Source organism: Nelumbo lutea, chromosome 1 (genome assembly GCF_056320005.1).
Source record: "Nelumbo lutea isolate HS-2025 chromosome 1, American lotus-T2T, whole genome shotgun sequence".
NCBI classification, from domain to species: Eukaryota; Viridiplantae; Streptophyta; class Magnoliopsida; order Proteales; family Nelumbonaceae; genus Nelumbo; species Nelumbo lutea.
Window position 1 is genome coordinate 193,463,230 of NC_142684.1, and position 23,959 is coordinate 193,487,188.

Below are 23,959 nucleotides of genomic sequence, written 5' to 3' on the forward strand. Positions count from 1 at the left end.
TTTTTGCTATACTTTTTCAATAATTATCGGAGATTAAACTATTTTTATTCATCAGAGATAAGTCTATTAATTTAGCTAAAATAATGAGTGTTCATTCATGAGTTGTCTTGGTTTGGTCGTAGGCTATTCGACCAACCAAATTGACCTGGTTAGGTTAGCGAGTTGGTCAATTGAAAATGACTAACCTTTTGTGAAAACCAACTCACTCAAATTGTATCGGTTTGGGTCGACTTTTTGGTTTGGTCAGTCTGTTCAAAAGATTTAAACTTAAAAGTTTAATTTAATTTTAAAAATTATAGTGCAATTATTAAAAAATAAATTTAAAAATTAGATTTATGATATAAAACATTTTAGACTAAGAAATATGGGAAATTTCCACTTTTCCATATAAAAAATTATATTTAAAATATAAAATATTAATATATATCCATGGTTAGGTCGTTCAATTTTGGTTAGTTTACAAATGTACAAAGTGAAACTGATCCAACTTGGTCGAATTGGGAAGTTTTTGAGCGAAAGCCAACCTAAAATACTAGAAAACTGACCAACTCGGGTTGAGTTAATCGTGTTAGTCGGTTTCATCAGTTTGATAAATAAACCTAATTGAAATTAATTATTGTTATTTTTGTATTATAAAAATTTTATTAAAAGTATATATAAAATATGAATAATTATTAATTATTTAAAAAGTTGAAAATATAAAACAATTGTATATTCTTATGTGTTTTTATTAGGGTCATTTATTAGAACACACTTTTAGGATGGAAATTTTCCCCATCCTCGACGGAGACCCGACTTCCCCGACACGATGGGGTTGGGGATGGGGATTATTTTGGCGGGGCGAGGTAGGGACGGGGATTAATAGGAATCCTCAATCGAGGTTGGGGTTAGGGTCGAGGATGGAGATTGAGGTCCCCACCCCGCCCTTACCTCGATTATATATATATTAAATGTTACTTATATTAAATATACTATTTTATTATTTATATTAAATATATCAAAACATATTTATAATATTATTTATAATTTATAATTTTTATTTATTTAAAAAAATACAATTATCTGAAAACATTTTGGGGATTCGTGTCCACACGGGGAACCCATCCCCGTCGAGGATCGGGGATGGGGGTTAATTTCAGAATTGGGGTTGGGGATGAGGAATATGATTCTCACCTTGTTGCCATTCCTTCACACCTTATAGTTTTATATATTTACTTAAACCTACCTTATAGTTTTTATTTTACAAAACATCCCATATATTTTACAACTTATTTACTTAATCAACCTTTCATTAAGGAGTGTTTGTTTTGCCATTAGACCCACGACTTTTTAATTCAAAAATACCCTTAACATTTTTTTTTGTATAAAAAACAAAATTGACCAAATATAGCCAATAGAGTGGTTGCCCGTGTCTTATTAAGGGCAAGATTGGTATTTTTTTTATTTTCTTTTGATTAAATTTTTTAAATGAACATTAAGGTCAACACTATCATTTTCCACTGTCATTTAATGGAAGATTGATTAAATGTATTGCAAATTATAAATGGTATTTTAGTAAAATACTAACAATATGGTAGATTTTAATAACTCAATAAAACTATAAGAGGTATTTTAGTATATAACCCTTTCTATTATTTAGTTACGTCCAGTTAGCTATATAATACCTACAATTTACAAAGCGTTAGATTGAACAGGCTTTAAACCAAAGAGTTAGATCGAATAGACATGCATGGTTAGTGGTTACTACAATTTACAAAGAACCAACGTTAGCCAGCCAACGAAGATCCCTGCAACCTACAAAACCAGATTTCCCGAGGCCCACCGAAACAAGGAATAAACCAGTTAGTTTTCCTTGAGGCCCACTGAAACAAGGAATAAACCAGTTAGTTTAGCTTGAGGCCCACTGAAACAAGGAATAAACCAGATTTCCCGAGGCCCACCTAACCTGGAATAAACCGGATTTCCCGAGGGGTATTATCTCCAACCATATTCCATGGTAAGCACACAGGTCGGGCATAAGGTTCATTTGGAGCCGGCACTTAAAAGTGAGGCCTATCTAGGTGCCTTAGGCTAAGAGAAAAACTTGGTTCATTCCTCCTGGTGAAAGTTTCTCTTGTGTCTACCCAGAAAAAGAAAAAAAAGAAAAATAAACAGCTAATGAGTATTCTATATTATCTAATGCAGCTGTCAAAATGGAGGAGGTTATGACGAATGATCCAAAGAAAGGGGTTGGGTACAACGTGCATCCTTCGGTTTTTCCGTAACGTAGTGGAGTGCTCGACTCTTCGTGCTTCAACCCGTCGGTCAGAGCCCTACCTTCCAGTTCTCTCTCTCTCTCTCTCTCTCGTTGGTAGCTAGCATAACGTGCTTACCTTAATTTTCAGGTTAAGCTAGAGGTTTAGTTAATTAGTTCCAATCTCTGTTCATTATATTTGTTGGGATATCAGGCTCTATAAAAAGGCAACACGCATCTGGGGTGGCCGTAGAAGTTCTTCGTTGGCAAATAGTAAGATTCAGAGACGCCAGAAACAAGGAAGAAAAAAACAAATTGTTGTGATGGCTCCCTCAGCTGCAGTTGCATCTAGAGTTGAAGGCTTGGCCAGCAGTGGGATCGCTTCAATCCCCAAAGAATACGTGCGTCCTCAGGAAGAGCGGATCAGCATCGTCAACGTGTTTGAGGATGAGAAGAAAACAGACGAAGGACCTCAAATTCCAACTGTTGATTTGAAGGGTCTCAATTCGGAGGACCCTGCAGAGCGAGAGAAATGCAGGGAGGAGTTGAAGAAAGCTGCCATGGATTGGGGTGTGATGCACCTTGTCAACCATGGCATCCCTGATGATCTCATCGATCAGGTCAAGGCCGCTGGTAAGACCTTCTTCGATCTCCCCATTGAGGAAAAGGAGAAGCATGCAAACGATCAAGCCTCCGGCAAGATTGCCGGGTATGGGAGCAAGCTGGCTAACAATGCTAGTGGCCAGCTCGAGTGGCAGGATTATTTCTTCCACCTCATATATCCTGAAGACAAGCGCGATTTGTCTATCTGGCCCAAGACTCCTGCAGACTACACGTAAGTTTATCACTGTAAATCCGCCCTTTTAGCTCAGTTTGCACAGTATAAATACATAAAATACAAAAATTTGCACTCTAAGTATTTGTATTTGTACTCCTTCCAAACCGAACTTTTTGGTACTTCACTTGTTCTTAACTGGGTTTTGGATATTTTGATTTGGTTGGCTCATGGCGCCAATGGTTGGTCGTGCAGTGGGGTGACGAGCGAGTACGCGAGGCAACTTAGAGGCTTAGCGACCAGGGTGTTTTCAGCACTGTCGCTCGGGTTGGGAGTGGAAGAAGGGAGACTGGAAAAAGAAGTCGGTGGGTTAGAAGAGCTATTGCTGCAAATGAAGATCAACTACTACCCCAAGTGTCCCCAGCCGGAGCTGGCTCTAGGCGTTGAAGCTCACACCGACGTCAGTTCTCTCACCTTCATACTCCACAACATGGTACCTGGACTGCAAGCGTTCTACGATGGTAGCTGGGTGACGGCCAAGTGCGTGCCCAACTCCATCATCATGCACATAGGAGACACCATTGAGATACTGAGCAATGGCAAATACAAGAGCATCCTTCACAGAGGACTTGTGAACAAGGAGAAGATTAGGATCTCGTGGGCGGTCTTCTGCGAACCACCAAAGGAGAAAATCATCCTCAAGCCACTACCGGAGCTCGTCACTGAAACAGAGCCCGCGCGCTATCCGCCTCGCACCTTCGCTCAGCACATCCAGCACAAGCTCTTCAGGAAATCGCAAGAGGCCCTTCTCTCCAAATGAAATCTATTACCTACTGTTCTATTGTTGGTTGTACTGGTGTGTCCGTATATCCAGCACAATCTCTTTTTGTTGTCCAAACACCAAGCCTTTCGTTCCAAATTAGTCTATTTAGTGCATGTTGTCTGGGATAGAAGTAGTGGTCTGTTAGGTCGTGTTGAATTTTAAGTTCTGTTGTTCATGTTATGGCCTCTGTTGATTGACCCTCGGATGGTTAATTTAGCATCTTGTTATAATAAATTTCAATTCCAGAATGATTCAATCTTCATGTATCCACTCACACTGATCAGCTCTTGTGTAATAAATTTTGATTCTTTTCATTTCATTACAATTATGAAGAAGGTGGTCCAGCAATATCACATAATTGTAGAGGCTCGCAACTTGCCACGTGTCCTATTACGAAAGATTCGGGCCCACTGTTGGATAGATATCAATATATCATCGTCGGTCGATATCTCGTATATTGTTGGTCAAAGACTCAAACTTCAGATTGAAGCAAGTTATGACCAGGAAACTCCAGGCTTTCAACTTGTTTCAGATTGAAACAAGTTGTATTTATGAAACCGAAAATCTATCAACGACTGATTTATTGCTATGGCCCCACCAAGACTTCATTTAAAATCTAATTCAAGTAAGTGCCACAAAATAAATCACCAAAAGCTTTGATTTTGTTGTATTTGTGGATTGTGGTCCAGACAAGTTTAGCTGAATGGGATGGCATGGCCGGGATTCAGTGCACCCTTGGGTTCACGGAAAGCGTGCGCCCTCTAATAGGAGGTGTGCACGTCACCCACTTCAAATTCATCTTAATGTTAACGGGCTTTTGGGTGTTAGTCAAGAACCCTTGAACCGGACAGAAAAAAGATAAAAAGGCAAAAAAAAAAAAAAAAAAATCATCCCTCCCATTTTCTCCTCCAAGCCCTAACCCAGAAGCAAACCATCGGCGATTTCACTGTATAATTGGCGCCCGTGGGCGTGAAGTACACCGGTGGTCATCAGTCATCACCAGAACGAAGGTCCACCGGGGAAACGGGTACTCTTGCTAATTAGATCCAGTCTCAGAGTTTTGTACTGCATTGGCCAGCTTACTTATACCATCATGATCTTGTGCAACAGAAATAGCCTCAAGCAAAGTTTCATTTATTTGGGGTTGCCTTCATGAAAGCAATATCTGGGTAAACTCTATGAAATATCATGATTCATGTCTGTTACACTGTGAGTTATCATCTTTGCCATGGCTTTGTTGTGTCCTGGTGACAGCTTTGATTCTCTTCTTCAATGTCTACAGTCAGTCCAATACTTACCGGCCCGCGTAGATCACATAAATGAAATTATCTTTTCTATTGGTACTTTTGTGGCATCACTTCTTGGGTTACTGGTAGTACAGAGGGCCATAGTGAAATATGATAGGGCCTCCATTGTATTCTCAGTCTGTATAGTTATGACTATTAGTACTGTTCTGATTACCAGCTTTGAAGCCTTTGGATTCCATGGTGTATAAATCCATTGTTTGATTTTATTGGAGATTTGAACAAAGCTGCCTCCCGCCCTACTCCCTCTCTTCTCGTCTCTAGATTCTACTCTTGTTTTTATGCCCCTATTCCTATTTTCTCAATAAGATATAAATATGTTAGCTCTATGAGGTTTCTTTGTATTTACACTACCATAATGAATTTGTAAGTTAAATAATGCCTACGATGCAACTTGTAACGCACAAATGATTTAAAAAAATAATATAATAATACCCCCTATTATGTACTCGGATTTCCTGCACTCGATTTCATGTGTGCGGAGGTGCATTTCTAATGAAATTGGGACACATCAACAGTTCGCACAGTATCCTGGCCCAAATGTTTAACCCATTTAAACGGAGCAGTTTGTCCGTTAGATTAAAGCTTTTAAACTTAAAAAATAAAAGAATTGTAAAAACTAAAAGAAAATAGTAAAAAAGGGAAATTTTAACAGTGTTGATCAACAGGCAATAACTCATGAAACCTTAATCCATTTTTCTTCATTTAGAAGATCTTATCGATGGGCATCAATCTATCACCCCAATAAATGCTAATCTCCACTGGTGAAGATATTACTACAGAAGATGTTCAACAGATTCGTGAAGCATATGAGATCTTAATAAAAGAACAAAGAAAACTGTCGCAAATAAAACCCTAGCCTGCGCGGACACCATTAACGAAACGTTTGCAAAACAAATAGGTGGAGAGGCCATTTACAAAAATCATTTCTAGTGAGAACTAGTTTCCATAATAACTCTATTTTGAAGGTCAAATATATAAAATTTCAAGGTCAAAACAACAAGATTGTTGTCGCTTCAATTTTCATTTGTGGAATAAAAAGTACTGAACCTTCACATAAAATTTCTACAAAAGAAAAAAAAGAAAACCTTTACATAAATATTTTCTCCATGCAATCGTTCATTAACGACGTCCGCCTGGTTTGCTTTGTAATGGTTTTCTCTGTTTTTCCCCAAATTTCCATCTATCGAAATGTCAACTGGTGTTCATACTTCATACTAAAGGTGCTCAAGGTTCGGTTAATCGAACCGTGAGGCATTTTCTTGAATCGAATTGGTAGTACTGGTTTTTGGAAATCTTGTAACAAGAACCGAATCAAACTGAAACCAGTCGGTTAATCGGTTGGCCAATTCGTTTTATCAGTATTTTAGTTTTTAAAATATATATTATAAAAATTATTATATATAAAATATTATATTTTAAATAATAAATAATAAATGATATATTATAAATATATATATATATATATATATATATATTTATATATATAATGCATATTTGTTAACTTATAATATATAAAATATATATAATATACATAAATATATATAAAATATAAAGAAATGTATGTATATCGGTTGGTTCGGTTAATCGCCGGTTTTTTATATTGGTTAACCGAAATCGAACTGGCACCTTAGATTTTTTAAAAACACCAAATTGAAACTGAACCAACCGGTTTGGTTAACCGATTTTTTGGTTTGATTTCAATTAGTTTTTCGGTTTTTTTGCTCATCCCTACTTCATAACACCTATTTTTTATTTCCTACTTTTTCTTTATTTTTTTTAATTTGGTAAAAAGAAAGATATTAAAAATTTAACATGGCAAACTAGCTGTTCAATTTGATTGGAAGTGCACCTTAGCATATACAAACATCGAGTGCAGGAAATCCCGACTCCCTTATTATAAGATTTGGCGAATCAAAACATATCAGCTCTGTACATATCGGGTATATCAGATTGATTGGTCGTGGCCCAATGCCGATATAATTGGCCTCCTACGAAGATTCAAAATCATTTGTGAGGCTATTAGTCTGTTACCCATGTTCAAGAAAGAATGCCAATTGATAAAATACAACTGGAAACTCCATCCTGTACTTGCAGACATGGTGTAATGGAAAATGAGGGGTTTGACCATGATACCAAGAAGACATGATACCCGAAAAACTTGCATCTAAGCAACAAGTATAAAAAAAAAACGTGAACCAGTTAAGTAGTATTCATTAAAAATGAGAGCATTCAAATGATAACTAGTAATGAGTTTTGCTGGAAAATGAGAGCAAAAATAGCATATGTAGATTAAATATGTAATGAGTAACATTGATGTGCCAAACACACACAAACGAGAATCCAAAATAAATTACTTGGATCCGATTTTACAAATGAGCAACAATACCGGGTTAACAAAATTACAAAATTCCAAATGTTTTAAACCCATCTAATCCGGTTATTTATGATTTCCAACTAAAATGAAGTCAACAAGGAAATTTTCCAAAAAAAAAAGATCAAAGACACTGAACATTTCTTCAGGCACATCAAGGCTAATCTATCACCAAGATCTTCCAGCTTAAGAAACCAGGGGGTGGAGAACATGATTTTGTGAGGCACCAATTGTAGCAGGTGGCATGAATTGCCACATGGAAACTCTGGGGTACCTAATGAATGGCATCAGCTTGTTTCCAGTACCCAGTATCTTGAACAGGCTAGCAGACAGAACTCTGCAATTGGAAAAGCAATGGTGTTAAATTTCCATAGAGAATGTGGAGCAACATCTAATGGAACTTCCTCCAAAAACTAAACTTCGGCAATGAAAATAGGTAAAGAAACAGAAAATATAGCTCAGACTAACCTTCAACTCTTTGCACTTCTGTAAACAAACTAATAATGCATTGCTTTGTTTAATGTGGTAAAGCATACCTACCAAATTTAAGCATGGCCAAAGTAGTATTGATCTTCATGACAGGAAACTAGTATGTCTTGGGAAACCAGCAATTTCTAGTAAGGAGCTAGCTTGAATTTCATAATCAAGACTTAAGAGACCTGTAGCTTATATCAGTCACTGCATTTTTTAGAAAATTATTTAAAAACATCAAGCAACATGACACTGATGTAACTTCAAGTGCATCCATAGTGGGGGCGGGGGAAGTAATGTTGGTGATGTACCTTTTTGGATAGAAGCTCCTCATGGATGTTGGTTGGTGTTGGTCACCGATGATCTGGTAACAGGGTAGGGTTCGAATGATACGGTGGAGAGAGTACCTGTTCCCCTGGTGGACCTTCGTTCTAATGGATGATGACTGCCAGCATCGGAATAAGAAGAAGAAGAAGACAAGCATACTTATCTCCAATTGATTTCTTGCCGCCAGTGTACTTCACACTCACGAACGTCGGCTGTACAGTGAACTCACGGATGGTTTGCTTCTGGGTTAGGGCTAGGAGAAAATGGGAAATAATTCAAAAGAATTTTTTCTGTCCGGTTCAACCGGATTCAATTGAATAACACCCAAAAGCCTGTTAACGTTAAGATGAGTTTGAAGTGGGTAACGTGCACGCCTCCTATTGGAGGGTGTACGCTTTTCGTGAACTCAAGGGTCCACTAAATCCAGACTAATAATGCAGACTGTATAACCAATAACGACGCTCCACGGCAGCCATATAAAGTGCTATGTCCCACAACTCTCTCAAATCTCATTTCTTGTGGTTCCTCTCGCATAGTCAATAGAAAATTTTTGGTGTCAAGAATTTGGTGAATGGTGACGTTATATTCACGTCACTAAAATACAAAATACTTCTAACACCCTTCCAATATGATTTAACGCTATATATCTCATAAATGGTGGATCCCAATTTTTATGGTAGGTTACCGTCTATTTAGTGACATGTGTGGTGTTAGATGATATCGGGACGATGTTGAAACCTGCTTTGTTGACGCGAGAGATCCCATATATCTTTTTCAACTTTTCCTTTTGCCCCAAATGGTCGATGGATGTAGGGTTCTTTCATTGTTCTCAATAGCTTAATGCCTCATTTTATATTTGAGTCTTTTGAGATGTAAAGGTTAAAACCTGTTGTTGCCAAAATTTACAATAATGATGAATGATCGACTTGCTTTTCTTCCTTTCCTTACTATCGCTTTGGTCGTCCTCCGACCTCTTACTCTTCCCACTCAATTCTATTTGAGATTCGAGTGCTTTCTCGGCCTTTATATATTTGATCATTTGATTAAGGAATTCCTCCATGGAATTAGGAGGGTTTAATTTGACCTCCCACAATCAGGGTGTCACACTGTTGACCGGCGTGGTAAGTTGGACGATGAGATTGAAGTTCGAGATTTGGAGTCATTCTAGGTTGAATATTTTAATATAGTCTCTTAACTTCTCGTCGTAACATTGGACCACATTCAAGAGATTGGTTACGGACTTTGGGCACCGTTTGCTGGTCAAAAAGAGGGTTGTGAATAGGTCCACGAACTACCTCCATGTCTTTATGGAGCTCGCAGTCAGCCAAAGTACCACATCCAAGTTGTGCCTCAGAAAGTGGTTGGAAAGGTCATGCACAGGCTCACGTCTGAGGCCCCATGAAACTGCACGCCTGAAAGCTGTCGAGGTGTTAATTGGGTCAGTGGTGCCATCATAAGACTTGAGGCTAGGGGCCTTGAAATCCTTGGGTTAGGGAGCTGCAAGAATCTCGACCACAAGTGGGGATGTGCAGGACACATGCAGTGTGGAAGAGGTGGCGATCTGGCTCGCCTCTTCCTTTCTTGCTTCTTCCCTCTTTGCTTCTTCCTTGTCCTTTGGAGCAAAGCAATTTTTTCTTGCGGAGCGGTTGGTGCATTTGTAGCACCTCCTTCGAGATCCCACAGGTGGAATCGGTGGTTGTGGTCCCAACTAAGGAAGTTGTTCAACCAGTTTCCTTAGACGGGATGTAAGTAGAGTCTCGGGCTTCCAAAGTGTGGGTTCCCTCCTGATTTTGATTCTGGCCCTTCTAATGGTAGGGGGATCCGACACCTATTCTTGGTTCTAGTTTAGGTCGTTGGGTTGCTGAAGGGATGAGAGATCCATCATATGGATGGCCGAACCCTGCAGGAAGGTAGGGCAAAATTTAAAAAATTTCTCTCTCTCCCATCTGGGAATCACATTCTCTGTTTTAGAAAATCTACATTTTCAAGGATCAATCTTGAATCAAGAACCGAACCAATATCTCCCAAAGAAGGTGTTCACACCCAAGGAAAACTCCAAAGATTGCTCCCACTGAAGATGACACAACGTAGGGTGGAGCAGAATCAACAGGTTCTTCACAAGAACCGAATCCTTCAGCAAGAATTCGATGGACGGAATGTGAGCACGACTTCAGATAAGTTTTTCTCCAAAAATTAATATCAAGAACACTTCTTAATCGCTCCTACAGTGGAGATCGAATTGACAATGGCAGTAGCAGGAGGAGGGCACAAGAGCAAAAGATGGCATAGTCTTACTATAGTTGTTTTCTCTCTTTCTACGATCTGAGATCTGTTGTGTTGAGATGATTGGAGGTTCGCCCTCCTCCTCCTTTTATAGTCTTAAAGAGAGCTCCTAATCTCATTAGGAGTTTCCTAATCCAAATCTATATTTGGATCAGGAGTTCTCTTTAAGAGATAAGAATAAGCCCTTATCTTATCTGCAGATTAGATCAGCCCTCATAATCTTATTAGGAGTTTCCAAATCCAAATCTGTATTTGGATATGGACTCTCTGAGTTGATAGGGATAACTCCCTATCCTATCTGCCGATCCCAATCTCAGATCCACCCCCTTCTTTAACTAATCAAATTAGACCAGTTCGAAATGGGCTTTAGGCCCATTAAGTCCATGTGCTCACTTACCTTTTAAACTACTACCTAGTTGGGTTCCCTTGTATGGCATGGGACCCAAACATTGATCTACACATCAACCACATGGGTTCAGTCTAGCCTCTGCTATAAGGCTTGGCCGAATTCACTGTTATGGACAATGAACCCCTGAGCCCATCACATGGGCTCCTAATGGGCCCAACACTTACACTAAGTGGTCCTAGGCCAAGCCACCTTATAAAAACCCATGGACTGTGGGCAGATGCAAGTTTAGCCCATCAGGTACTACCCTTAATAGTCTTACACTTAACCTCTCAGCCCATAATGATCAAACCCTGCTCGACAAGAGAGCATCTCTCCTTTGACTGTAGGGAACAGAGTTGCACTCTCTACTCACATGGATCCCAGGAATTAAAAACTTTTACAAACATTTTGAAACCATAATATATATATATATTATATAAATATATTTTGCAAAAAACAAATTTCAATGATTGAAATCGGCTGCCGGTAGCTTTGGTTTCCATCAGAGAGAGTGCATCCCCGATCATTACCTTTGTCCGACAAAGGGGCTGATCCTGTCACTATGATCACCCACTCAGATGAATTCTCAAGCTGTCCCAACATACCCAGGTTTTAACCCCCTGTAAGGATCTCGCTGATTGGCATATTAAAGACAGCCCAATCCGACACCTAGTGTAGTATTACAATCGAGTCTAGGGGTCGGGTGTAACATTCCAGTTTTGCCCATCAATCTCCAAGGTCCAGAGCAATACTGTAATTCTAGTCTAGTTCAGGGTTTCAAGAAAACCCACATTGCATGTACTTCAGGTCTCACCCTAGTAGTTGAGACAAGCCACCCCAACCAACTTGGCGGCACATCAGTGTCAGCCTTAGCAGGATAAATCTCCTTAGATTTATCCAACGGTTGTGAACATTCCAAACTAACATGAGTCTCATATGTGTCCAGTTTAAGGGTATTACACAAAAATACACCATAATAACATGAATCAAATATGTACTTTATTCATTTACAATAAATGTCATAATGTACATCATTTTGATTGGAGCTAAGGGCATACACTGTCTAACAACTGCTAGTTCTGATTCACTATTAGTGCGTGGATTTGGCTGGCGACTTGTTATTGTTGCTGCTCTTATAGTTGGGGTGCCTATGGAATTTGCATGCCAAACACAAATTGTGGCTACATCCCAGCCATCACCGTGAAACGACCTTCCCATGTTTGCATCTGTAGGTCTATGCCACAGATGTATTGCACCAGCTCATAAAATTGGCGGTTATTAATCCTCCTAGGAACCACCGAGGGTTCAACTGCAAGGAGAGGCGCATGTTGACCTCACCTCGGTGGGAGTAGGTCGCCTCTTACGCCCACCTAACTCTTTCTGGGGCGTCCGTAGGTCGGCCTACCAAGGTGAGGTCGAGGCAGCTAGGGCAGGTGTGATGTATCCAAAGTGCTTCTGAAGTCATTGCCTACATGACACTAAGGTGTCATATGATGGTTCCAAGGTGCCATGTGTCATGATGTCACTGGAGGGCTAAATCGCCCTTCATCAATGCAAATAGAAAGTTGTTGGAGACCTCAAATATAATAAAAAATGAAAAAAAAAGAATTGGCCAAGAATTCGACAATACAATAGACACAGAACTGAGATCTCCCAACCTTGAGACTGGACCACTCTAAGACACGTAGGGGGGAAATGGACTCCCTACCTCCACTGTTTATAAAAGGTATCAACGAAATAGATCCATTGGGATCCAATGGTGAATAGATGTAGTGGTTCTCCTCTTTTACAACTAAAATCAATTTAGCATGTTTTTTACATTCGCCAACAATTGATAAAATACATGGAGTCCACATGTATGCGGGATGACACAGATCATGGCGTTTTATGCCTAAACTAACACACCCATCGAATTGTATAGATCCAAGTGTTGGAGATGAACTTCACACTAGAGCATTTGATAAGACAGCTTGGGCAGGTGTGATGTATCCAAAGTGCTTCTGAAGTCATTGTCGACATGACACTGAGGTGTCATATGATGGTTCCAAGGTGCCATGTGTCATGATGTCATTGGAGGGTTAAATTGCCCCTCATCAATGAAAATAGAAGGTTGTTGGAGACCTCAAATACAATAAAAAAAAAAGAAAAAAAAAAGAATTGGATAAGAATTCGACCATACAATAGACATAGAACTGAGATCTCCCAACCTTGAGACTGGACCACTCTAAGACACATAGGGGGAAAATGGACTCCTTGCGTCCGCTATTGATAAAAGGTATCAATGACATATATCCATTGGGATCCAATGGTGAATAGATGCAATGGTTCTCCTCTTTTACAACTAAAATCAATTTAGCATGTCTTTTACATTCGCCAACAATTGATAAAATAGATGGAGTCCACATGTATGCGTGATGACACAGATCATAGTGGTTTTTTGCCTAAACTAACACACTCGCCAAATCGTATAGATCCAAGTGTTGGAGAGGAACTTCACACTAGAGCATTGATAAGACACTTGGGAATGCCTCTAATTCCTTCACCCGAGCATCGATGATCATATAATAAAACTCGTTGGCCTCAAAAGTGGAGGGCAACTGATACAACTAAACCGAGGGTCAACTAGGAACATACACATGGTAGACACCTTGTCCACATGGATCACCTCAGCCCTTTAGCCAAGCAGGGAATCTCGGCTTCCCCAAGGTGACAACTCAGTAAGGAGAATGTAAAGCTCAGTCTGAATGAGTTGGAGACAAATGCATACACACCCGGTTGAACTACCTATCATGGTTGAACATGTCTGTGCTTACTATGGTCCCCATTTGGGACCCAGCTGTACTGAACACTGACGTGTTATTACAAATACAAATATGTAAAGTACAAAACCTTGCATTTTGTATTATCTTATATGTATTTGCACTGTATATATTTACATTTGTACTTCTGGAAGGAGTAGAAATGCAAATATGTACTGTACAAATACATACAAAAAAATGCAAAATATAAGATTTTGCACTCTACATATTTGCATTTGTACTCCTTGCAAATTGAGTGGAAGCAACGAAAGTACCACTGGCAACTCTTGAACCCACATAGCTTACTTAAATTGAAAGTGGGGCCTAGCATCGTACCACATATTTTAAATGTGTCACCAACACACGTTGCAGGCCATTCAATCTCTAGAGAAAAGCAACCTTCCAACATAAAGCTATGAATTTACTCATTTAGTCACCACATTTATTACATCCTCTCATTGGCTTGCATCAGTGTTTTTTTTTTATGTTTTTTGAAATTGATTCAAAGGAATTGGTTTAAGGCCTAAATATCCTCTAAATCATGATCTGACTCGAAACATCCCTTGTAAGAACGTATCAAGAAGGCTACAATATGATATATATCAAGTTATCGACCAATAAAGAGTCGATTCGTAACAATATTTTGAACTGATGCTGTACGATCCGGACACTCCTAGCTGTCTGCTGACTGGCTCCTTGTTGGCGATGGACAGCACCTGAGAAGACGGAAAAGAAGGATTCTCGGGGATTTTACCCAGTGGGAATACTCCGATGCTTAAGTCAGAACGTAGGGGTAGGAGAAAAGAAGAGTGCTAAAGCTAAGAGTGTAGGTTGCGCTTTATCATTGTGCTCAAGGGATTAACTCGCAAGCAAAGATGTATACAGTTTAGAGTATGAGAGTGTTAAAGTGTTCCAAAATCTGAAGATCCCCTTTCCCCTCTGCCTTGAGGGCTTTTATAGGGGTGTTCTTGTCAGATCGGGCGTAACTGTCACTGGACCCCTGCCACAGCCGTTACCTGCCAGGGCTGCGCAGGTGGCTGTTACAATGTACTCCTTGTCCGGGTGAGTGGCACGTCTCCAAGGGGCAGGCATGCCTCCACCAGCTGAGAGACGTGGGCGCAGACTATCGAAAGGACAGGGACTGTGCCGTCAGTTAAGGGACTTGGCACAGTCTGATCGGTACGACCTGTCAGATAGAAGCTTCCTGAGGAACGCTCATGTTGTGCACTTGCGAACCACTTTGTAGCGAGCTTGGGAATACCTCAGGTTACGCTTAGTAGAATTGGTCCCCGGGATGGCTTACCTGCTTGGGGGCCCGGGCAAGCTGGCTTCCCTATCTCGCGAGCTAAAGTTGCCTCGGAATATCCCCTTCGGGGTAGCTCGGGGAACCTAAAGCTCGCGTTGTGGCGAGCTCCTTCTTTACAGGCTACGATGTGGCGAGTTGCTTTATGGGCTCATTACTTGGTCATAATAGGCCATGAAGCTAAGCTGTTACTCGCGTTGAGTCAGGTCCACGTGTCACCATTTTGTAGGTTGGGCCAAATCGTCCTCCATCAATTGCCCCCCACTCCTTGGGCTGAGAGCGTCACGTTAGTGCGAGGAGTTCACGAAATATGACAGACTGGTTTGACCGAAATTCAAACTTGATTGACTACTCACATTAAATGCATTCGGGGGAACCAGGAGATTTTCTGACTTTTTGGATTCCGGAAATGTGTTGAAGTGGCGCTTAACTCCGGATGTCGTGCAGCCACCACTACCTTAATCATGGAAGATGTGCAGCCAATCGCTTTTGGTCTTCAGAAGGCGTGCGGTCAGTACGCCTGTGAGCCATTGGATTTGCTTTAATCCGGGCCGTTGATTCAGAGGAGTGGGGGCTATAAATAGGAGGGCCCTCTGGGTCTCTTTTTTGCTCACGCCATCTTGCTGTCTTCAGATTCTGAGGTCGTGCATCTATCAAGTCTACTCGAGTTCCTCAACTCACTTCATCCCGTCCCTTTCGGTGAGTCTTACTTACTATTAGTCATGTCTGGGTACCCATACCATACTCATCATCGGGGCAGTGACCAGGACGATGATGCTCCCTCGGGCTCGGGAGACCTCTAGTGGCAGAGCCTCTACTTCTCGGGGAAGGGATCCCGATTCTTTCGGCCCTTCCTCCATGACAGAGGGGAGGCTTAGGTCTCTAATTAATTATTTCCACCTTCCTGGGGACCTCCTCTACTGCCTTCCCACTTGTAACTTTCCGTGGGAGCATAGTCCCAATGAGATAGTCATTTACCAGGAGTAGCTCGAGGCTGGCCTGCGTCTTCCCCTACACCCCTTGATAGTGGAGGTGCTAAACCACTTTAATGTCACCATCGATCAGCTTCATCCCAATGCCATTCGGAACATGGTTGGGACTATATCCTTGTGTTGAGAATATTGTCTTCACTTGAATCTCGACATTTTTTCCACTATCCTTTGTATAAAGAATGCCACCCCCGGGGCTCCACCGGAGAGGTGCCTCTATTACTTCTCTCCTCGTCGTGGCTACAAGCTCTTGCATGAGCTCCCGAAAAAAATTCCTACTTGGAAGCGGGATTTCTTTTTGTCCGCAACCCTAAAGGGTGGCCCTTCCCTACTTCTTGGAGGGGCACCGTCCAGGACTCCGGGGTCGAGCTGGACCCCGATACTTAGAAAATGATGTTGTTCTAGGCATCAGTAGGCTTCCTCTGTTCGGACTACTTGACCGAGGAGAAGCTTGTGCAGGCCGACTTGAGCCCGGGTAGGTTTCCCTTTTAGGTCGCGTAGTACTTGTCATAATGTTGTGTTTATATACATATACTTCGTTCTTACTGAACTAACGCTTTGTGGTTTCTTCTTGGCAGGCATCATGTCTGGTATTGACTTGTGCCGCCTTCTTTCAAGCAACCAGAGGCGCAGAGAGAAGAGGTCGCGCTCCGATCGGACTCCTCCCTCGTGGGGCATCGAGTTTGGATCGGCCGAGGCAGTCTTATTCTCTCCGCAGCCTGAGATTTTGCCACCTAAAATCCTACCACCTCCCCCCATAAGAGGAGCTAGTGGGGCTGGCTTCGAAGGGGGGGAGCTCCCACGGCAGGGGATGATTCCCTGTAATCCTCTCTAGCCATTCCCTTATCCGTGGTTCCCAGTGGGGAATTGGGAGGGGGTGAATGATTACGTCGTGGCTCGACGGAAGAGCCAGAGGGCGATCTATAACAATGAGGTCGCAAAGTGGGGGGAAATGGAGCCCGAGGACCTCCAGACGCGCATCCACCATGGCGACACCATCGACCAAAGGGCTACCAATTAGAAGCTCCAGGGCGAGCTCCATCACACTCGCAAGGGGAGTGAATCTTAGGAGCTGCTCGTCGGCGACCAGGAGGCATAGATTGCTAGGCTTTCTGAAGAGAGCGCACGCTATAGGGAGGAGTCGTCGAGGGTAGCGGCAGAGAGGGAACTTCTTCGGCAATAGGTGCGGGACCTACAGTCTACTCTTCTAGATCGGACTTGGAATTTTGACCAGATGGTGGAGGCTAAGCGAGAAAAGGTGGTCTGGGATTTCAAGGACTCCCAAGAATATCACGACCTCCAGGTGGAATATGACTCGAGTTCGGACCGCTCTGGGTTTAAGCTCTGCCGGTGGTTGGTTCGGAAGAAATTCTCCAAACTCAAGCTTGATGGCATCACTATGAAGGGCCTCTCTCCCGAGACGGCGGACCAGGTGGAGGGAGATTGACTCTCCGGAGGACGAAGACGAGGAGGCAGATCCCTGAGGCTTTGGTGGTGTCTTTCTGGACTTCTGGTGGTTCCCGGGTCCCATAAACCCGGTCTTGCAAAGATCTTTGGTTGGGCGGTTGTGCCCTTTGGTTGTCAGACTTTCCCGAGCTGTTTATCTCGATTATTACCTTGTTATTTTTCTTTCTCCTTTTTTTTTATGGTAATGAAATTTCTTCTTTTTCTTCCAAGTATGATGTTTTCTCTTTATTATTGCTAAGGCGATCTCAACACCCGAGCTATTAGAGCTACATACCCGAAGTAGGACTTCTCGATAGTCATTATCTTGAACTGTCCCTTAATCATTTAGGGCATCCCTATGGTGCACAGCGTAGTGATTACCATGTGTGCCCAAACCATACACTTGTCGGTTGTTCTTTAGTTCAACCAACATACTGAAACGAACTATGCGTGGCGGGGTTTAAACCCGAGCTGCTTACGCTTTTCATACTTTGCCTTTATCATCGGAATGGCTAAATCTTTCTTGATGTTGAGGTGTTAGTTAGTTCGGTGTTTTAGCCCATAAGTCGGGGGTCCTTGGAGTTTGCCCATGCTGCGGAGACGATTGGGTCTTATTATGCCAAGGTCACATTAGCTCGACATTTTGGCCCTTAGGCTCTAGGAATGACTCATAGTCCACTCTTGGAGTTCGCCCATGCCATAGAGGTGACTGGGTCTCATTACGCCGAGGTCACGTTAGCTCGGCATTTTTGGCCCTTAGGCTCTGGGAGTGACTCATAGTCTACTCAGTTGTTACAGGTAATGCTATCTTAAGTTGATAGTATTCCATGCCCGAGGTACTTGTTTCCCTTCTAGGGTTTTGAGCTCTTATGTTCCTTCCCCGAGCACTCGTTTCACTTGGTAAGGTCCTTCCTAGTTGGACTCGAGCTTGCCTGCACCGGGCTCAGGTACCATAACTTTACGAAGGACCAAGTCACCGATGTGGAGGTTCCGATTCTTGACCTTGGCGTTATAGTACCGAACTACTCTTTGCTGGCAAGCTGCAGTCCTGATGCACGCGAGGTCCCTTGCTTCATCGAGTAGATCGAGGTTGGTACGTAGTTCATCTTCATTTGTGTTGTCACTATATGCTTCCAACCGCAACGTGGGCACTTCGATCTCTGCTGGGATAACTGCTTCAGTGCCGTAGGTGAGGTTGAAGGGAGTATCTCTTCTGGCACTTTTCTCCGTGGTTCGATAAGCCCATAGAACACTAGGTAGCTCGTCTGCCCACAATCCTTTAGCTCGGTCCAAACATGCCTTCAGTCCATGGAGGATGGCTCTATTTGTGACTTCTGCTTGATCGTTTGCTTGAGGGTGTGTGATCGAAGTGAAATTCTGTCGTATCCCCATATCTTGGCACTAGTTCTGGAATTTGATGTCCTCAAATTGCTTGCCATTGTCAGAAATTAGTACCCGAGGTAGCCCGAAGCGACACAAAATGTTCTTCCATAAGAAGTTTTGGATGTTCCAGGCTATGAACGTTACAAGAGGTTCAGCTTCTACCCACTTGGTGAAGTAATCCACTATTACTACTAAGAACTTCCTCTGGCCTGCCGCTGGCGGGAACAGTCCAAGTATGTCGATGCCCCATTGTGTGAAAGGCCATGGGCTAGTGAAGTACTTGAGGTTGGCAGCAGGCTGATGGTGAATATTGGCATGCTTCTGGCATTTATCATATTTTTTGACGAGCTCGATGGCATCTGCCTTCATTGTTGGCCAATAATACCCTTGTCGTAGTGCTTTTTGGGCAAGGGCCCTGCCCCCCAAGTGTCCACTGCACAGACCCTCATGAGTGTCGCAGAGTACGAGCTCGGCTTCGGTAGGTCGTAAGCAACGCAGGTAAGGGAGCGTGTAGGATCTCCGGTACAACCGTTCATCTATTATGACGTATTTGAATACCTGGCGCTCTACCCTTTTGGTCGCATTGCGATCTGCCGGGAGGGTTCCGTGTAGCAAGAAGCTCGCAAGCGGGTCAATCCAGCTCGGCTCTGCTTGAATGATGGGAGCAACCTCCTCTGCCCCTCCGAGAATGCTAAGCCGAGGTAGGTCCTCTATGTACATGGTTCTCATGGTGATATCGCTAGTACTAGCTAACCGGGACAGGGCATCGGCCTCAGCGTTCTCCGACCTCGGGATTTGCCTGATGAAGTGTGATTGGAAGTTGAGCAGAGCCTCTCTTACTTTGGCTAAGTAAGTAACCATGGTCGGTTCGCGAGCTTCGTAATCTTGTGTGACTTGGTTGACTACGAGCTGGGAATCGTTGCAGATGACAATGTGCTTGGCTTTTACTTCTCTGGCTAAAGCTAGTTCAGCTATCAATGCTTCGTATTCTGCTTCATTGTTGGATGCCGCAAACTTGAAGCATAGTGCGTACTCCAATTTCGTGCCACTTGGGCCATGTAGAACTATTCTTGCTCTGTTGCCCTGTTGGTTTGAGGAGCCATCTACGTGAAGGATCCAAGGCTCCTCATCCCAGTTTGCGCTTGGCTTAACTAGGAGAGATGCCACACTAGCTGCTACTTCATGGGGCCTGGACTCAACTGGCCTGGGAGATTCGGGCTCGCCTGAACTGGGGGCCTCGTGCTCAACCGGCCTGGGGAGTTCAGAGCTGAAAGTGAACTCGGCAATGAAATCTGCTAAGGCTTGGGCCTTAATAGCAGTTCGCGGCTTGTATTGGAGGTCGTACTCGCTGAGCTCAACGGCCCACTTCGTCAATCGACCAGAGACCTCGGGCTTAAGTAAGACTTGCCTCAGAGGTTTGTCGGTGAGGACGATAATAGTATGAGCCTGGAAGTACAGACGGAGCTTCCGAGCTACGATGACCAGTGCATAGGCTAGCTTCTCTATCTCTGAATATCTCGTTTATGCTCCCTACAATACTTTACTAACATAATAGATGGGTCGTTGGACCCGATTTACTTCCTTTATTAGTACCAAGCTGACCACTTCATCACTTGCTGAGAGGTACAACTCTAAAATATCACCCTCTTTGGCCCGAGTTAAAATTGGCACACTAGTGAGGTATTTCTTGAGCTCGTCAAACGCGAGCTGACAGTCTTGGGTCCATTCGAACCCTTTTCTTTTAATTGCCTTAAAGAAAGGCAGACAACGGTCCGCTGACTTGGACAAAAAGCGGCTCAGGGCGGCTACACGGCCATTCAACCTCTGAACCTCTTTCAACTTCCAAGGTGGTCTCATATCTAAGATGGCCTTAATCTTATCCGGGTTGGCCTCAAAAGCCGCGCTGGTTAACGATGTATCGTAGGAATTTTCCCGAGGTGACACCGAAGATACACTTGTTTGGATTCAACTTCATGTTAAATTGTCACAGAATTTGAAAGACAGAATGCAACTCTTGTATTAATTCGTGTGAGAATTGAGTTTTGAAGACCATGTCATCTACATAACATTCTATCTTTCTGCCAATTAATGGCTCAAATAATTTATTTACAAGCCTTTGAAAGGTTGCCCTAGCATTTTTCAACCTGAAGGGCATAACCTTGTAGCAATATAGACCGAACTTTGTGATGAAGGTAGTCTTTTCTTCGTCGATCGGGTCCATCCTGATCTGGTTATAGCCCGAATAGGCATCTAAGAAACTCAGCAACTCGTGCCCCGAGGTCGTATTCACTAAGCGGTCTATTCTGGGGAGGGGGAAGCAATCTTTCGGGCAGGCTCGGTTTAGGTCGGTGTAGTTGACGCACATGCGCCACTTGCCATTAGCCTTCTTTACCAGAACAGGGTTGGCTATCCAGCTTGGGTAATGGACTTCTCTTATGAAATCGGCTGCGAGGAGCTTCGCGACCTCCTCGTCGACTGCTTTCCATCGCTCCGGGGCTAGGTTGCGTTTCTTCTGTCTAATGGGCCTAACTACATGATCAGTATTGAGCTTGTGAGTTATAAGACTAGGGTCTATGCCGGGCATCTCTGCCGCGGACCATGCAAAAACATCTAAGTTTTGAAGTAGGAAACTTACTAGTTCGGATCACAGGGGTTCCTGGACTAAAGCACCAATCTGAAGTGTCTGAGGTGGATCTTCTTTTGAAGTTGGAATAACAATTGTCCCTTCCGTGGGTGCAGCTAGTTCTTCACCTTGCTACGTAGGTCCCTCCAATTCGAGGTTGTTGGCCACCTTGGTCTTTCCCTTGAGGGCGGTGACATAGCACTTGCAAGACTCAAGTTGGTCGCCCCGCGCTACCCCTACTCCGAAGTCTGTAGGGAAATTCATCGCCAAATGATAAGTGGAGACCACTACCCGTAGGACATGGGTGATCGGTCGGCCTATTATGGTGTTGTACGGGGAGGGGGTCGCGACCACCAAGAAGTCATGGTTGAGTTTGACTACACCGGGCCATATGTCGACTTCCACAGGTACTATTATTTTCCCGAGGGGCTTGAATTCTTCTTCACCGAAGCCAACCAAGGGAGTATTAGCGGGCCTCAAGTCACTTCCCTACAACTGAAGATGGTCGAACGCGGCTTTGAAGAGGATATCTATCGAGCTTCCTGAGTCAACGAGGACACGCCTGACCTCGAAATCAATGATCCTTACTTTTATGACGAGCGCGTCGTCGTGGGGGTAGTGGACCCCGTGCGCATCGTCCTCCATGAAGAAGATCTGTTCCTCTATCTTTGGCCATTTTGGAGGATTTTGTTCTTCCCTGGCATCTTCGCGAACTGACGATCGAGCTGCCACCAAGGTAAAGCCTGCAACGATCGAGCCTCCAACTATCATGTGGATGGTGCCCTGAACTGGCCTCTCTTCCGGAGGCTACCTCTGTGACTGCTCTACCGGCCTGCTGCTGGACTCGGGAGCATCCTTACCGTGTTCCCCTTGCCGACTTGCTTTATTATTATTATTATTGTTATTTTGTACAAAATAACTACAATACAAATTTTTATTTCTTTCATTGGGATTCCCCCTCAAGCAGGGTGGCCACTTCACGTAAGGGGCATCCTTGATGGCCATTAGGATTTCGGCCCGCTTCGCATTCAGTGGGGTGTAATCAGTTCGGTCCACTACAGGAGCTCGGAACGGCTGACCTGGCTTTGCTCCCCGAGCTACATCCTTCTTCTTTCGGCTGTCCCCTTGGCTGAAAGGTTCCCCTTCTCTCTTTCTCTTCTCGGGCACGCTTTCACCCTTCTGGTTGATCTCTTCTTCTGTGGCTATGAACCTGTCTGCAAGCTTGAGGAATTCAGTTATGGTCGCCGACTGGTTGACAACCATGTGCCACTTGAATTCTTTGTGCGTCACGCCCTTCTTGGTTGCTGCGAGACGCATTGCGGGATCCAGGCACGGTATTTGCATGCATCATTGAACCGCTTGATATAGCCCCAGATGGACTCTCCCTCTCTTTAGACTATGCTGAGAAGGCTTTCCTCAGTTCGTGGGCACCGCTTGCTGGTGACAAAGTGGGACGTGAAGCTCGATGGCGTCTTTGCTTCTTGGCAGGCTCTGCGTTGGTGCTGCTCACCTCCATACTATCAGGAATAGTTTGTGCAGGAAGCAGCTCGGGCTGCTGGTGATGGTTGCGGACAGAGGGGTTTTGCTTAGAGTCTACAGCTAGGATCTCGAATAGGTTCTCCAGAAGTGGGGCTTCAAACTTTGATTGCTAGGGTGATGTAGACCTGGTGAGCTGGGGTCCTCCCGACCTGACTGCCCATGGTGAGACTGGAGTGGCTGGTCTTTCCTTTCTGCCTCGAGAGGAGGCTTGGCTCTTAGGGGGGGTTCTGGGAAGCCTCTCCTTGGAGAGAAGGGCGTTCATCCTGGTGGCGAGACCTAGCTTGTCGTGAGGCTGGGTGCTGAGGAGGGAGCTGAGGTTGAAGCTTAGACAACTGAGGGAATTGCTGCTGATAGTTATACTGAGAGACTTGGTGTAGCACTTGCTGCTGGTAGAGCTGGAACTGTTGAAACTGCTACATCTGGGCCTGCATGGCCCGCATGGACTGCACCAGGTTGTCAAGTTGGCTCTGGCTTGTCGTCGGAGGGACAACAATTGGTTCAGCAAAGGTTGTCTCAACGGAGGGGGAAGGGGGACACTCACAGGCGCCACTGCCCATGGCACGTTCAAGCTAGGGACTCCATCCACTGAAAGGGGAATGGTGAACTGTCCAATGCAAACCATGGGGGCCTGGAGCTATTCCCTGGTGATGTCCATCTCCATGCTACGTCTGGCATTGCTTGAAGAAGCCATGGGTGCTAAGTTTTCAGAAAAGAAGGAACTGTGAAAGTTTAAAGGGAGGCTTTTAGAAGTGGTTCCCACAGATGGCGCCAAATGATGTTGTATGATCCGGGCACTACTAGCTGTTTGTTGACTGGCTCCTTGTTGGTGACGGACGACACCTGAGAAGACAGAAAAGAAGGATTCCTAGGGATTTTACCCGGTGGGTATACTTCGATGCT

The 23,959-nt window shown here is 43.6% G+C and overlaps 1 protein-coding gene across 1 annotated transcript; it reads left to right on the forward strand.

Annotated features, from left to right (window-relative positions):
- The first annotated feature begins 2,389 nt into the window (after window positions 1-2,389).
- On the forward strand, window positions 2,390-4,091 carry LOC148880113 (leucoanthocyanidin dioxygenase-like). The gene is made up of 2 exons (XM_088961954.1): window positions 2,390-3,068; window positions 3,264-4,091. The coding sequence occupies exons 1-2, from the start codon at window positions 2,557-2,559 to the stop codon at window positions 3,826-3,828; spliced, it is 1,077 nt and encodes a 358-aa protein (XP_088818080.1). The 5' UTR covers window positions 2,390-2,556; the 3' UTR covers window positions 3,829-4,091.
- Window positions 4,092-23,959: the final 19,868 nt, after the last annotated feature.